An 18379-nucleotide genomic window follows, 5' to 3' on the forward strand; every position below is an offset into this window, starting at 1 on the left:
CCACAACCTTGGGCATAGAGTCGGGCAAACAGCCTCTTACTCCCGCTCGTCTCGTAGGCGAGACTAGCTGGCCGATAACGCCAGTTCCGAGAGTCGTATTCTCGAGATTGGCACTCTCGGGAACGAGGAATACCGGGTCCCGGCCTGTTATCGCACGGCCGACTTATCGTTACGAAATGCTTACACTGACTGCCGGCTTAATTGCCGCTCATCACTGCAATTCGTGACTCTTTCTGAAATATTAATGTTCATGAAGTAATTTAAGAAGGCACAGCAGTGTGGTATGCAATAAATAATACAGCACATTATGATTGTCGACATTCTTACAGAAGTCACACTATTTTAATGAACTATATTGCCTTTTTGGAGAAGCAAAATAATGCAGCACTTTCAGCCGTTACCTAATCCTAAGCTAGTCTAAAACAATAACAAGTTATGGTTGGAGCTATGATATACTTTCTCGCTATCAGCATTTTGTTGACATTCCATATTTAATCATTTGATAGTGTTTTGTATACGCTATAGTAATGGATATAACACGACTGTATTATTATTATATTGCACGTTCACATCTGGATGTTTCGTTGTTATGGAACGGCATGTTCATTTCATCAGGATGGGTAATTATTGCGCTGTGTAAGGACGAAATAAAATAATACTTATTCATATTATTATAAAGGACCAAAGACTCTGACAAAAGATATTTCTGTTTCCCAACTGATAAAATGCTGAATGTGAAATGGAAACACTTTTGCAAGGGGAAGGACAGAATTACGAAATAGAGTAGATCCTTTCACAAATTGATCATAATTACTTACAAAAGCGTTTTAAGGAACCCGCAGGTTCATTGCCGCTCTCACATAAGCCCGCCATCGGTCTCTATCCTGAGCAAGATTAATTCAATCTCTACCATCATATCCATTTTTATATTATCTTCCCATCTACGTCTCTGCCTCTCCAAACGTCCTTTCCCTCCGGCCATCCAACTAGCACACTATATGCATTTCTGGATTCGCCCATACATGCTAGATGTTCTGCCCATTTCAAACCTCTGAATTTAATATTCCTAATTATGTCAGGTGATAGTACAATGGGTGCAGTCCTGCGTTGTGCAACTTCCTCCATTCTCCATCCCTCTTAACCCCAAATATCTTCCTAAGAATCTTATTCTCGAACACCCTTAACCTCTGTTCCTCAAAGTGAGAGTCCAAATTTCACAACCATACAGAACAACCGGTAATATAACTGTTTTATAAATTCTAACTTTCAAGTTTTTTGAGAGCAGGCTGGATGACAAAAGCTTCTCAACCGAATAATAACAGGCATTCCCCCCATATTTATTCTGCGTTTCCTCTGAGTGTCATTTATATTTGCTTTATCATAACAACAGAGAATAAAAGAGGGTTATTATTATTATTATTATTATTATTATTATTATTGAATTAGTTACTTTACGACAGTTTATCAACTGCTATAGCTATCTAGCGTCTGAATGAGATGATAATGCCAGCGAAATGAGTCCAGGGTCCAGCGCCGAAAGTTACCCAGCATTTGCTCTCATTGGGTTGAGGCGAGAAACCTCAGCCAGGTAAAGGCTGGTTCACAGTAAACCGGGAACGGAAACGACAACGAGAAATAATCTATACTAATAATAAATCTGTAAGCGAAATTTTTCTGGTAATTTTCGTTTTTCCAAAAACAATAGGTGTTAACATATATAATTAATCATCCTGAAACCGAAAATCGCTTTTTTGAAATTTTTGTTTGTATGTCTGTCTGTCTAGATGTTTGTTACCTTTTCACGCGATAGTGGCTGAACGGATTTCGAAGAAAATTGGAACATAAATTAAGTTCGTTGTAACTTGGATTTTAGGCTATATGGCATTCAAAATACTTTATTTAAAAGGGGAGGTTATAAGGGGGCCTGAATTAAATAAACCGAAATATCTGGCTTATTATTGATTTTTGTGAAAAATGTTACATAACAAAAATTTCTTTAAAAATGATTTCCGATAAGCTTTATTCCAGGCAAAATTTTGATAGGACTGATATTTAAGTATGTCTGTCTGTCTGTCTCTCTGGATGTTTGTTACCTTTTCACGTGATAATGGCTGAACGGATTTCGGTGAAAATTGGAATATAAATTAAGTTCGTTATAACTTAGATTTTTGGCTATGTAGCATTCAAAATACTTTATTTAAAAGGGCGGTTGTAAGGGGGCCTGAATTAAATAAACCGAAATATCTCGCTTATTATTGATTTGTGTGAAAAATGTTACATAACAGAAGTTTCTTCAAAAATAATTTTCGATAAGTTTTATTCCAGGCAAAATTTTGATAGGACTGATATTTAAGGATATAAAAGAGTTTTAAAATAACAATACAATAAATTTCCACCGCCGCCTCAGATTATAGTGTCGTTGTTCCGTAACTGCTATGTGCAAAATATTAAATTTTTTAGTAGGAAGAAAAACAAATTTATTCGTTCTATGGTAGTAGTGCATAGGAGATCGTGAATTCTTACATTTTTACACAATCAACTCTATTAATTTGGAGTGATTTATTAAAGGATGCATTCAAGACTAATTTATAAAAATGTTAAACGAGTTATATTTGCACCAAATGAGTGGTCTCTGGACCAAAATGATAGCATTTTAATTATTTAAATACAATTTAAATTAAGTAACATATTAAACGATTTATTCTTCTATCAAACACGAATGTTCCCTGGACCCAATGTTCTATTTTAATTATGTAATTACCTTATATTTATTTCTAATAAGTGCAGCGGAACGCACGGGTACAGCTACAGTAGTGTTAAAATAAATATATTTAAATGTGAACATTCACAATTAACGAGAAGATTGCCGGAGCCCGGAAACGGGAACGTGAAAGTTAATTGTGAATGCTCACATTTAAATGTATTTATTTTAACAATATTTCCGTTATCGTTGTCGTTTCCGTTCTCGGTTTTTATTGTGAACCAGTCTTAACTTGTCCCAACCAAGATTCGAACCGGAAGCCGATCGTTTCACAGTCAGGTGTGCTAACCGTTACTCTATAGCGATTATTATTATTATTATTATTATTATTATTATTATTATTATTATTATTATTATTATTATTAGTATTACTGTTATCATCATTATCGTAATCATTAGGATGATTAAGATTATGATTATCAGGATTATTATGATGGTTATTATTTATTACTGTCTTGTAAGTTATCATTAGGTACAAGTATTAGAAATCTGATTAATTCTTAATTTGTTATTCTCGTTCCTATAACATAGGATAATTATTGTAAATCATATAGGCCTATATAATTTTATATTGTAACATGGTTAGAATACAATAATGATTGTTCTGTAACAATAATTTATAACGTACACACCAATAGAAACTGTAGTTTTCTATAGTATAGGCTGGTTCACAATAATCCGGGAACGGAAACGAGAACGGAAATAATGTTAAAATAAATATACAGTATTTAAATGTGAGCATTCTGAATAGTTAATTGTGAATGCTTACCTTTAAATACATTTATTTTAAAAATATTTCCGTTCTAGTTCTCGTTGCCGTTTCCGTTCTCGGTTTATTGGGAACCAGCTTTTAATATTTTCATTTTTCATATCATTGTGTTACAAACAATTTTTTTATTTAGTTGCTATAAAAGGTAGCCTAATTACTATAAAGTGTAAACCATCTTGGACTACATAGCCTCATTTTCAACTACCTTTATTAAAATACCAATTAATACTATCCGTACAATAACGAGTTTTCATGCGTTGAAGGGTTCCGTACAAATTTTACGGAACAAACGTTTGAGTCATGAGTCCTGCGCTAACAAGTTAACTCGCCGTTATTCGAGAACCAGTTAAGATTTTGAGTGGCCATCACCTTTAAAAGTAATTTCCATCCTTTCTCAACATTTGTCTCGCTTTGACCCCCCATCTAACGTGAAAAACAAAAAAGTTTGCCGCTTACCAGATGTGAAGTCTGAACAGATCAATCTCCATCGAAGTTAATTATTTTTTTTTCACTTTCCAAAAAAGATTTTCAGTTCGATTTGTTTTTCTATGCTTTCCTTATACATTGAGCTATCAATCCAAAAAAATACAGCGCGATTGATTAAGTATTATAGGAGCTACGACGTGATATATATTTAAAGAACCGGGAAATGCATAAGCCAATGCTTCCTATAGGAGCACGGCCCGAGCGATATTGCTTTCTTATCAGTACTACAGTCCCGCCTAGACCTCCGAGACTGTCGGGAATGACCTAGTATCAGTGTTGCCAACACATAAATTGTACCCCCGTCAGTATAACACCTGGAAATCCGTCAGAATCCGTCAAAATTAAAAATAAAATAATAATACCCAATATATATACAAGCAATTTTAACACAACTTACTTACTGATTCTGATTAAAATAATTATTCGTCAACATTGACTTGATTACGAGCAAATTTGAAACAGGACATTCTTAAACATAGCACGGAACAGGCAGGGTTGTTCAAATAAAAAGCAAAATCTCCCAAAAATTAAACAATTAAAAATGGCAGCAGCTAAAAATGTCAAAAGACGATGTAAATCGTAATTCCCGCCAGAAAATCCGTCACCCGTCAAAGCCATTTTTTTTCCCGTCCGCTACGTTGAAATTCCGTCAATTTCGACGGAATTTCCGTCCAGTTGGCAACACTGCCTAGTATCGGTAATCTCGGGACCAAGAGAATCTCGTGTTCTCTATCAATGAGTCATTTGGCTACGTTAGGTACTCGCGCACTGCTCGGGACTGCGGTGATTACGCAACCGAGAACGGGCGATAATATGAGGCAGTCTGCCCGACTCTACTTGGGCATAGAAGGCCATAGACGATCTCATCATTGATAAATTCAAGTTGTGTTTTTTCTGTTGCGTAGGACGTAACGATAGAGTTTCACTTTTAGGGATTAGCTATCGTGGTGTTCCAAGAAGCCAGTGAGGCTTATTTCGTTGGTCTCTCAGATACACCAACCTCTCCGACATCCATGCCATGAGGGTTTAACATTTTGCACAATGACTTCCAGCTAGACAGGCATATCAGAGGCCACTATTAATTCAGAGGAAAGTAAAAGTGTCTGATAATATGATGTATTGTATCAGTACCACTATTTTTTTCACGAAATGTGATATAGTTAGATTTGTGTACCTTCAAAAGCAAAGAATTCTGTGAGGGTGGTATTTTGCTACGAAACTTGCCAGATCCTTGAGCTAGATTGCACTGAAAGTTTGGCTTATTTTCAACATTTCTATTTCAAGGCCTGATGTCATATTTTTGATACCGGTACAATGTTATTTATGCAGTATTAATTTTCACTCTGTGTACAACATAATATATTTTTTATTTTAGTTTTAATTCCCCCCCCCTTTTTCTATTGATATTTACATGATTAATTGTCCAGTCCAGTGTTGTCACCATAATGTCCACTATAATTCTACTAAAAATTAATTCAGTTATTGTTAAATGGGGCTATGTGTAATTACTTTCTTATATAAAACATGCACAGATCCCCTTTTAACATTGACAATTTCTGTGTTAAACCAAATTCTGTCTTTCTTTTAGTCTCAAAGGATCCTATGATGCCACCAAACATTATCAAGAGGTTGGTTAAGGAAGAGGACGTCTGGAAATTTGGTAATATAATGACTACTTTAAGAATTATTGGCTGATGCAAATGCTGGAGCAAACATAATATGTCTGTCCAAAACCATAGTTATTTTCTTTTTATATCACTTTATATTTTTCAGAAAAATAAAGTAAGTGTGCTGTTACACAGAAAATAATACAGTTGATTGTTCATTGTGTATTTTTGTTGTTGCCTAACTGTGATTTATGTTAAATTTGTATAATGAAGAAATAAAATAAAGTTATTTCCAATCTGTCCTTTGTCGAAGAAGTATTCCCTTAGTCCTGAGGCAAAAGTCGGGATATTAGAATTGTGTAATGCTGATTCAATACATCAACTTGTCAGCATTCCATAATGTTATACAACAATATTATATATATATATAATTACATCGCCCTTCTCCATTAATCCTGAAATAATAAAAATACTTAAGTTGTCCTTTCATTTGGTTGAAACAAATCCTTATTATACAAAATTAAAGCTTAATTATTATTTTTGTATAGAGATTGGTCGTGAAAAGTACAGTAAGTATGATTTTTAAATTTTCATTACTTGGTTAGTTAAAAATAAAATTTCACAATTCTTATTGTATCTTTAAATTGTATTTATACATACGTGTCTATATCTATTAAGGAGGAATATGTGCAGCAAAAGAAATGGAAAATAATAGTGATGATGGTAATGTAGTTTTTAAGAATAATTTTTTTTTTCTTTTCTTTTTTTAAGACATGACCATTTAAATTGTTCTTCAAATTTGATTTATGGCACATAATACCATCTTTCGTGGTATAAATTGTTTTACTTTTTCTCAGAGTTTGTTTTATTCTGATCATCCACAATTTTTAAATACTCTCCACTGACAATTTCTTCAATTTATTGAAAAGAATTAATATTAGTGCTTTACGTTCAAAGTTGGTAAGACTGAAGTACGGCCATCTTGGATTTTTTAGTACGTCACTATATGTTGGTAAATACTCTTCAGAATGAACGCCGTACTTGCTAAGCAACTTCTCTGACACGTAGGTAATACACCTCTGCGGAAGTGTAGGAAGATTGAATTCTCTAGGCTCATCGACTAGCCATATGACGGCACACAGCGAGCCATGACACACTTTGAACTGAACACCCAGTAATTTATATGATATGAAGAAATAAGGATTGCATTGAGTAATATACAGCTTGATTCAGGGATTTTGGCCCCTGTAAAAAGTAAGTAGACAGACTAAGAGGGAGTTCCTCATCACTACTGGCAGGCTGGGTCACACAGGTCAGGCCGCGCAATCATAACACCTAACACTTGCTTCTTATCATGTCGCGGTACACTCTGCCTTAAAACACGATATTCTTCCACACGTCCCATTACTAACCACTATGTCTGTTGACTAAACAATGTCATGATGACTTACAGTTTCTTCTCAGCTACGAGCATAGATATTATTTTCATTCTTCCTCTTCCCTCTTCCCCTCCTATGCACATTTGTGATTAAATTTCTTTCTTATGACGCAACACACAGCTAGCTCACTAGCCAAACAACCAAGGACAGTGGCCAATAACGTTGAATCGAGCTGTACAGTACGATGGGTGTATTCGATCTTCAATTACGTGTCCACACCTGTGGAGTAATGGTCAGTGCGTCTGGCCGCGAAACCAGGTGGCCCGGGTTCGAATCCCGGTCGGGATAAGTTACCTGGTTGAGGTTTTTTCTGGGGTTTTCCCTCAAATCAATACGAGCAAATGCTGGGTAACTTTCGGTGCTGGACCCCAGACTCATTTCACTGGCATTATCACCTTCATTTCATTCAGACGCTAAATAACCTAGATGTTGATACAGCGTCGTAAAATAACCCAATAAAATAAATTCAATTACGTCAACATTATGAACTTTGACATAAGGAAGGGTGCGTCAGACATTGCTTACGTTTACTCTTACCGGTGACATTCAAACAGTCTGTAAAGTGGTCAGTTCTTATTAGAAAGTGCTAACGCAACATTTGCAATGTAAAACATAGTTGGTTCCCATTTTAAAAAATTAAGTTGACTCTAATATCTCGAAAATTATTTCATGTATAAAATACAGTACATGTATCAGATGTCCCTTCGATGTAATTTAACTTGTAATTGTCGGTTTGTGTATATCTGAAATATTTCACTTGCTATCAAAGGTGAAAGAGTTAAGTGCGCCACTCTGTGTACTAAACGGTATATCCTTCCACAACATTGTACATGTACCCAAAAACTGCATGCTGAAAGCATCTTTCAGTTTGTGTACACATGTTAAGGACTGGCATTCTTGCTTATTTTCAGCGGCCCACTGTGCAAGCAAAGGCTCAAGCGTGGTTCGACCAGTAGACCCTGAGATTTTGTTCGTCTACCTGGGGAAGTACCACCTGAACCAGTGGAGTGAAGGTGGTTTGCAAGTCAAACAGGTGAGCGAGTTGAGTCTAATAGACCTAACTTGATTGGCTACCTTACAAACTGACTGACCAAAAAATTGTCCCCTTACAATTTTACCTGAAAATTTTCCGCCTGACCAAATTGTTGCTTTCTTTGCTCCTTGCTTACAGCCTCAAGACCTGTACATGTATTGCTCATTAGCCATCAGGTTATGAGAGGGAAGTTGTAAGATATCTAACTTTTTATGGCTGTGTCAATATTGACCCCAAAACAGCGCCATTTTCACGTATGCTTTACCATAACATTCATAACGATTAAGGAACAAGCACTGATACATATAATTCTCTGAGAACTTTTCTGATCTAATATGAATTAACAACATTATTTGCTCCAATTGGAGCTGATACATACCTTACTTACTTACAAATGGCTTTTACAGAACCCGCAGGTTCATTGCCACCCTCACATAAGTCTGCCATCAGTCCCTATCCTGAGCAAGATTAATCCAGTCTCTACCATCATATCTCATCTCCCTCAAATCCGTTTTAATATTATCCTCCCATCTATGCCTCGCCCACCCCAAATGTCTTTTCTCCTTAGACTTCCCAACTAACACTCTATATGTATTTCTGGATTCGCCCATACATGCTACATGCCCTGCCCATCTCAAACGTTTGGATTAATATTCCTAATTATGTCAGGTGAGAAATACAATGCGTGCAGTTCTGTGTTGTGTAACTTTCTCCATTCTCCTGTAACTTCATCTCTCTTAGCCCCAAATATTTTCCTAAGTACCTTATTCTCAAACACCCTTAACCTATGTTCCTCACTCAAAGTGAGAGTCCAAGTTTCTCAACCATAAAGAACAACCTGTTGTAATATAACTGTTTTATAAATTCTAACTTTCAGATTTTTTGACAACAGACTGGATGATAAAAGCTTCTCAACCGAATAATAACAGGCATTTCCCATATTTATTCTGTGTTTAATTTCCTCCCGAGTAGCATTTATATTTGTTACTGTTGCTCCCGGGTATTTGAATTTTTCCACTTGTTCAAAAGATAAATTTCCAATTTTTATATTTCCATTTCGTACAATATTCTCGTCACGAGACATAATCATATACTTTGTCTTTTCGGGATTTACTTCCAAACCTATCACTTTACTTGCTTCAAGTAAAATTCCCGTATTTTCCCTAATCGTTTGTTAGCACAATTAATAAGACAAAAAATTGCGTAACGAGAACATTTTCTTCACCATGACTGACTGACCAATCGAACAAATATCTGTCTATCTGTCTGTCTGTACCTTACCTGACATGACATGACTTCTGTATTTCTTTCTCATCTCTCTGTCTGCCTGTTAATCAATCAGTGAATCAGTGTGTAAAGGTGGAATCACATTATTGCCACGGCATGTGTTCTCCTGTGAGATCATATAAATTGGAAGGCATGTGCTGTGTCGCGTTGTGTGCACATTATCGCCACGCCATGTCACTTCACACTTACAGTCTGTTCAGTCGCTCTTTTATTCAGTTGCTTTTCTGTAGCAGAGATGGAAGGTGAGTGGATTATTAGTTCAGCAGTTCTTCAGAGTTTGAAGAAGACATCGAAAATGCGGCTTCGCCTATTATCATTCAGGAAAAAAAGTGTTGGAAGTGGGTGCATGACATAAACTTGAAACCGGAGGAATTTGGTGAATTTCACACCTTGTTTAAACTGGAACAAGTTTTCATATGCACTTTAGAATGAATAAAGAAGAATTTGAATTTATTTACAATCTAATAAAAGCGAAAATATAGAAACAGAACACTCAATTTCGAATAGCAGTGAACACTGGAGAAAAAATTAGTCGTATGTTTAAAGTGAATTCATGCTACAAATTTAAATAATAATACTGTTTAATTAGGCCTACCTCTGATTGAAGTTCTGGCTGATATGTACATCTATTATCAGGCAGTACATCTCACTTGACGATATGTGTCAGAGGAAGAACAATTGTTTGTGTGCATCTGAAGTCTGACTAGTGTAATATATAGCTAGTCGCCGATGTATGCAGTGGAGGGGGAAAGGAACTGGCCACCCTACCCCATTATCTCCTGGCCTAGTTGCCTCTTAAGTAGTGTCTTGTTGGTATCACTTGTGAGGTTCAGACCTGTCTTCGGACAGTTGACTAAACTAAACAACTCTTTATTATAATATTTCAATGAAGTTTCATATCTACGAGAAGTGGCTTCTTGAATAATATCCATTGTTGTACAACTGAACGAACCCTGATAATAGTTTAGCGATAATAATCATTGTCCATTATTGGCTCACAATTTGTGAGCGTAACTACACTTATGTCTTGTGCTGTTGATGGGGACAGTCCTGCAGTTCGTAGAGCATCATCCTGTGGTGGAAATGTATAGCAACTTGATGGCGCAGATAAAGGACGCGATAATTTTATTGCAACTGCTGCTGTGTTTTCATTGTCTTCTTCTTGCTCTGTCATTAAATGTTGTTCGTCGAAGTAGATCGCAAAATTAAGATACATGTTTTGTTGTAGTTAATATGTATAGTCACATCTACTCTGCTGTACCAATAATAATAATAATAATAATAATAATAATAATAATAATAATAATAATAATAATAATAATAATGGAAATAAAAAGGTTAGTTCAGTCGATAGTCACTAATGCTGGATAAATTGACATAATTATAGTATTCATCGCTCATATTCAATTCTCTTCCTATTTCCTCACATCATATGTTTCTCATGTTCAAGTCTCTGTAATTAGAGCACATAAAATTGTACAAAAATTCATGTTGCCTTACTTTTTCAATCATGTATTACTCCATAATGAAACTGCACGTGCTCTCCACCATCCACCGATGTCCGGTGCAACAGAAAATCTAAACGTGATGGCACGAGTGCTACACAGGAGAGGACGTGGCGTCCGTGGCGTGGGAACAGTGTGATTCTGAGCAACGTAAATAAATGGAGAAAACGAATACCACACATTGAATGCAGAACGTGACAGCACAGGAAATCACATTTCGTGCCGTGCTGTGGCAATAATGTGTTTCTACCTTAAATGAAAGAGTAAATAACTAAGACATGGAGTAAGTTTCGCAGTGAGTACATTAGACATTTTTAATAGAGACTCTGCTAACCATTTAACTTTTGAAAGATATCATTCCATAGTCTTTGATTCATTTCCCGTGACATAAGATTCATATCCCTCCTGCCATTGTTTAAACATTTGCTGTGCAGGTGTTGAAGGTGCTGCTGCACCCCGATTACAACTCGTCCAACTACCGCTCAGACCTGGCGCTGTTGATCCTGACCAGCCCCGTCCATTTCACCAAGTACGTGCGCCCCATATGCCTGTGGGACAGCCAGCAGGCCGACCTGGCCAACGTTGTCAACCAGCAGGGCACGGTCAGTACCTCAGCCTCCATGTGGCATTTCTTTCTTTGTTCCTCACTCTCCATCTATACAGGGTGTGAATAGTATAATATAATAATAGTCCGTGGCGCTACAGCCCGTGAAGGGCCTAGACCAACCAGCCGGCTTCTGGTCTCACGCCCACATGCCGAAGCAGAGTTGGATGATCATCCAACCAGAATGGAGGTATCGTGTGGTTAGCACGATCATCCCCCCAGCCGTTATAGCTGGCATTCACAACCAGATTTCGCTACCTATCGTAGCTCCCCAAGTGCATCGCAATGCTGGGTGTGCACCGGTCCCATACACTGGCCGAAATTTCATGAGAAAATTTCTTCCTCCATGAGGACTCAAACCAGCACGCATTCCGTAATGCGAGTCCTAGGCAGGATGCCTTAGACCGAGATGCCACGGTGTGGGACGTGTGAATGGTATAGGTACCGACATTCGTCCTTCATATTACAAAATGAAAAGGAAAGTTCTAAAAAGTTTTAAAGTGAAAACACAGATATCTTATTGAAGTCCCATACTACACCCTCTGAGCTGCGTCATCTCTGTTATGACTAGGCCAGGAAAATATATCTTCTAAAAATCTTTTGATTTCATCTTCTTCAGGGAAATGCAGTCATGATATCATCACTTAAAATAAGGCGAACATGTCTACTTTCTCTTATAAATGTGCAAATACATGTATTAATGTTAGAAACTTAATAAGCTCGTTTTGGCTTAAAAAAATGGACTCCCGTGGTTTCCCAGATAACGGATGCATTATTATCTCTTAATTCATTAATAAATACAGACATAAATAAGACATAAATAAATACAATAATAAATAATTAATAAACTACTACTAATTGATTTATGACAGTGTCAGACAACAGTCACTGACATAATATAAGCAGTAATAATGAATGTTTAGGTAAAATATGGATTCATGTCAACTTTAATAAGGGTCCCGTTTTTCTATTTTGAAAATCTAGTCACTCTAGTCTACGAACTTTGGGGCACGTCACTATGGATTTTTCAGAAAGTATTGAAAGTACGGGATATTGATTTTCTGTTTTAATTCTTGAACAATGGATATGAAACTTTTTTGAGTTTTCAATCTACAGAGAGGACTGTATGAATGCCAATTGTTTCCTGGTAATCTAATAAGTTTTTCATATTGAATCAGTGCTTTTTCTTCTATTGTCATTTTGATGTTGTTAATATTAGTGAGGAATCTCATAGAATCTATTGGAGTTGTTTTGATTCCACCAGTAATGAGTCTGAGAGCTTGGTTTTGAACATATTCTATGTCGTTTATGAAAGGTGAAGTAATTAAAATTTCTCCGCAGTATGTCAGCACTGGCTGTATAAACATTTTGTATGTAGTGTTCAAAGTATTCCTAGAGCATCCCCATTCCTTTCCTGCTAGTCTTTTTAGAAGGGAGAATCTTTTACGAGCTTTTTCAGAAATGTATTTCAAAAGGTTGCTCCATGTTAACTTACTATCGAAAATAACTCCAAGATATTTGGATTCATAAGTCCTAGGAAGGTGTTGACCATTGTATTGGATATTGAATTCTCTTTCTTTTTTACCAAGTGAAAATATTTGGTAGTTACTTTTGCTTAAATTGAGTGTCATCAAATTTGATGTATTCCATTCATGTAGTTGATTTAGAGCTTTAAGAGCAGAATTTTGAATTTTGTCTCTATGTCTGTAAGATCCGGAAGTCCACAAAACTATATCATCTGCAGATAGTGCTGTTTACATGTTTGATTCCTCTAATAGGGAGGGTAAGTCATTTATATAAATATTGAATAAAGTGCAAATATATATATATATATATATATATATATATATATATATATATATATATGTTAGAAACACAATAAACTCGTTTTGGCTAAAAAAAATGGACTCCTGTAGTTTCCCAAATAACCGATTCATTATTATCTCTTAATTCTTTAATAAATAAATCTGGTTCTTAAGATAATAAATAATTAACAAACTACTACAGGTAATTAATTATTAATTTATGACGCTATCAGGCAACAATAACATCAGATTGTTCATTTTTTTGCTCACTGACATAATATAAACACAAGTAAATAGGCTTGATGGTCGGAGCAAGAGGATTCATCCCGAAGCAGTTTGTTGATTTTTACAAGGCTTTTCATTTGCCATTATGTACAATTATCAATGTTTGTTTACTTGCGTTGAAAGGTTCGATTGTATTGTTAAGAAATCACTTCAGATAAGACATTGCACGTAATTTTTTTTTCTCCTTCTTGCATTGGTTTTATATTCATAACAAATTAGGGAAAGTTTTTGATAATAATAAATTAATATTTAGGTAAAATATGGATTCATGTCAACTTTAATAAGTGTTCCGTTTTTTTTATTTTGTAAATCCGGTCACTCTAGTCTACGAACTTTAGGGCACTCTGGCACTGTCACTATGGATTTTTCAGACAGTACTGAAGGTAGACAGGTGTTCCAGTTTATCTTGTTTCTCGTTTCAGATCCATATCCACGAGAAATTTTGTCATTGAACCCTTTCAACCTCATTTAATGACTGAAATTATAGAATTGCAATATGTTAAGTTCATTATACGTATTTATTAAGACTAGTGTTGTGGGATTTAATCAGTGACGTCGCCAGGATCAGAGCAAGGGGGTGCGGATGGGGTGCGAGATTTAAAAATGGGGTGCTAGCTGTAAACATTTGGTACATAAAAAATCCAAAATGTTCTCTCATGCACTTGCGCGCATACTATACATCTGTTTATTATTATTATTATTATTATTATTATTATTATTATTATTGCTCATCACATCCATTACGATACACTATGGGACATAGTTGTTTTTTCACATCCAAGAAATTGTTTGTTTGTTTTTGTTCTTCAAAATAATTTATGCCTAGTATTTTGTTAATAAATTGTCCTTTGGGGTGCAGAAAGGGGTGCTCCGATTTTTTATGGGGTGCTTGCGCACCCTTTCGCACCCCCCTAGCGACGTCCCTGGATTTAATCGATTAATCGATCAATTTCTGCTCTAAGATTATTCGATCAAAAATATTTAATCGAATAATCGAGTCAATTGAAATTAATCGGTTGTAGTTGATATTAATTATTATTTTGTTAATACAAACTCATACTAAATATTCCGACAGTATTTCTCTCTCGAAAATTGATTACTTAAAAGCACAATAGTACTGTTCTTTTTTAACTGTAAACCAGGTAGCATAGGGAAAATCTTTGCACAAACACTTCAGAAAGACCTGGAGATATGAGGAAGTGACCTAGTCTACATCTATTGAAAGTTGAAACACAATGCGAAACCCTTATTAAGTTTTATGGTTTTCCAAGAAAACTTTCACCTTGTTGTCAGCTCATCTTCCTAGCAAATGAAATACGGTACATACTTTTCTGAGATTCGTCCCCCTCATCCCTTACAAAATAGCCATGTCTACACTGTGTGCAAGTGAGAGCGTAACTACCTTCTTCTCTTTCTAAAATCTGGTAATTCGATTACAATAAGGGCCAGTCTTCTGTTTCGACCGCTATAGTTTTGCAGTTTCTGTACTGATTTTTTATATGAAGGTTGTGTGTTTAGTTTGATAAAGAAAAATAATCAGTTTTCTGTGGTCTGTGAAAAGTGTATGTCATATGAGAATTTGAGAGGTAAACTCGATGAAATGTTTGGATTTAAATTTAAATATACAACATTTAATACTTATACTTATCACCGAACACAAGTTAAATTGAACAATAATTGGGTATTACAGTATATTAAAACATTTTTTCAAATCGATCAAAAAGATTAATCGATTAAATTCAAATCGTTAATCGATTAAATATTTTGATCGATCAACAGCAGTAATTAAGACAGTCCGTTTCCCAGACTTTTCAAATGCAATAATTATCAAGCTGTGTTGTCACATCTCCTGTTACATAGGTTGCAGGCTGGGGCTATGATGAAACAGGGAAAGTAACAGAGGAGTTGAAGATGCCAAAGATGCCGATCGTGGCACAAGATGTCTGCCTGTTCAGTGACCGAGATTTCTACCCACAGTTCACCTCTGACAAGACATACTGCGCCGGATTTCTAAATGGTGAGTGCAAGAATACATCACGTCCACTCAGATGTTAACGTAAAGGGTAAAAAGAAACAGACTTCCTTATCTTCGAATGCGAAGTTTTAACTTAGAGCAAAGATCATACCTGGATCATGTTTGTCTTTGGATGTAAGCTTCAGAGTTCAATCCTGTCTGACAGATTTCCCTCGCCACAAAAACTGTCGCTTCGCCCAGTATGCTGATGACACAGTTATATTCACTTCAGACATGGATATTCACATTACTTACTTACTTACTGGCTTTTAAGGAACCCAGAGGTTCATTGCCGCCCTCACATAAGCCCGCCATTGGTCCCTATCCTGAGCAAGATTAATCCAGTCTCTATCGTCATATCCCACCTCCCTCAAATCCATTTTAATATTATCTTCCCACCTACGTCTCAGCCTCCCCAAAGGTCTTTTTCCCTCCGGCCTCCCAAGTAACCCTCTATATGCATTTCTGGATTCGCCCATATGTGCTACATGTCCTGCCCATCTCAAACGTCTGGATTATATGTTCCTAATTATGTCAGGTAAAGAATACAATGAGTGCAGCTCTGCGATGTGTAACTTTCTCCATTCTCCTGTAACTTCATCCCTCTTAGCCCCAAATATTTTCCTAAGAACCTTATTCTCAAACACCCTTAATCTCTGTTCCTCTCTCAAAGTAAGAGTCCAAGTTTCACAACCATACAGACATTCATGAATTTGGAAATATTTTTACAAAAGGTAAAAACTTCTATATACTGAAAGGTATTTATGGTAATATTGCCGTGAGTAGTGCCGAATTTAAGATAAAAGGCTTAATAATGACATTTTTAAATTAGTAAACATGATTGTAGTTTAATCGGCAAATGGGCAATCAGTGTTAAAAGTTAATCAGGAAAATGAAAAACTTTACATGTAAGTTAATTGTACTTTAACAAATAAATTGTATAGTGTATTATTATACAGTAATATGTTCGTTTTTAATGATATGTGAGTTTTGTAGATTGGTTTTTTAATTCAACTAGTGTCAAATATCCAAGTTTTGGAATTTGTGCTAAATTTAACAAGTTCGGTATTTAAATTATTCACATATTATAGAGACAGACAAACTAAAAATTATCGACTCTTTTAGTCCGGGAGTGTTGTAAATTTTATGTTCATTATGAGTTACATCTCTTCGTAACTTATTGAGGTTATGGTCGTATGACATCTCTGTAATTTGATAAGGTTTACTAAATTCCAGCTATTGTGGATAAGCGTATACGACACATCCTAACTGATCTCATAATGATATATAGGTAGTAGAAATGGTATTATATTTTTTTCTTATCATAGGATAAGGGAAGACGAAACTAGCGCACGGGAAGTTCAGGTGATTCCTTTGACTCAGCCGAGAATCTATCCGCTTTCAATCCCATATTCTACATAATAATGTAATGTATTAGCCATATCCCAACCTAATTCGGAATAATGTAATTTTGTTTGGGGAGGGGGGCTACGCTGTCGCTCCCCCCCCCCCAACTGTCATAGCATCTTAAGCATGATGTCATTGAGATGTGCTTCATGGTTTGCCTTTGTACCCAGTACACTGCTTCTATGAAATTACCGACATCTTTCCAGTATTTCTTTTTATTATAGTGCATGATTATGATTTGCAGAAAGGTGTGTAATGTTGAATTGTAAGTATCCGCTTTCTTATATACATCCCTGTAAAGATCTGTAAACACTACCTGAAATTCTATCTTGTGCTACTTCAACTGAATCTAAGGAAAATGGTATATGTACAACAACTATAAACTATTTATTGCAGTATTCCATATGATGACAGACTTAAGTCTATGACCGACAAATCCTGTTATACTTTTTTAAATGGAGCTCATCATAGATTCCTAACACTGGGAGGTTGCCAGACGGCAGCGAAAACCAAAGCGTGGTTTAGAATAGAATAGACTAGCCTAGGCTGAGATAATTTACAATTTTATTGTATTTAGTTGTTTATTTTTAGCTTCTTCAACGTGTATTTTTTATGTCATTATTGTGATACAGCCTAACTCTTAATTGACAGTTTTAAGTAAATATTCGGGAGCTGTGAAATGAAAATTCTGCTTGACCCGAGCCCGTGGAGTGTTTACCAAATTCAAACATGGACATACATTCTTATGCATTATCTGAGATCTAATGTTGAGAAATCTTAAGTATCTAAAAAATTAAAAGCTAAAAAAATATATATTATGTAACTAAAAAATATGAATAAATGTCTGATTTTCACAAATGTATTGTACCGTACTTGAACTAACCTAGATATAATGAATTTCTCAACGTTAAAATAATGCCTTGAATCAGGACTCTTGTGTATAAATACAATACGCATGAAACATTTTGATGTAACACAAATTTCCATAATTCAAATAAAATTAACGTCGAAACTAGGAGTCCGATTGAACTGAAAATTTTTACACGCATTTTAATTCATCTAACAAACCGTTAAAAAATTAAAAAAAAAAATCCGATTAAAATTGTCAAACCTCAGCCCTGGTGTCCATCAAAATAAGTAAATACCCATTATGTATTTTCTAATATTAAATGTATGGTTAATTAAAAAATTAGTCGAAAGCCGGCATAGTTAGGTTTATTACATGCATGTCTTCTTCTTCACATGAATTTGCATTTTTTCACTAAAATTAAATACATTTACAAACATGGGGCTGTACAATGTTATGATATATTATAAAATTTGTGGAGAATAATCATTTAAAATAAAATAAATTTAAATGATTGAATTTGAAATGAA

General features: G+C 35.4%; 1 protein-coding gene across 1 annotated transcript in view; it reads left to right on the forward strand.

Annotated features, from left to right (window-relative positions):
• The window catches only part of LOC138702244 (serine protease gd-like), a 36721-nt gene extending 21085 nt beyond the window's left edge, over positions 1–15636 (forward strand). Inside the window, exons 4-6 of the mRNA XM_069829832.1 lie at positions 7974–8095; positions 11322–11489; positions 15442–15636. Of these exons, the coding sequence (XP_069685933.1) occupies positions 7974–8095; positions 11322–11489; positions 15442–15636 (485 nt within the window). The remainder of the gene's footprint in view (positions 1–7973; positions 8096–11321; positions 11490–15441) is intronic.
• Positions 15637–18379: the final 2743 nt, after the last annotated feature.

The sequence above is a fragment of the Periplaneta americana genome, chromosome 6 (assembly GCF_040183065.1).
Source record: "Periplaneta americana isolate PAMFEO1 chromosome 6, P.americana_PAMFEO1_priV1, whole genome shotgun sequence".
Taxonomy (NCBI): domain Eukaryota; kingdom Metazoa; phylum Arthropoda; class Insecta; order Blattodea; family Blattidae; genus Periplaneta; species Periplaneta americana.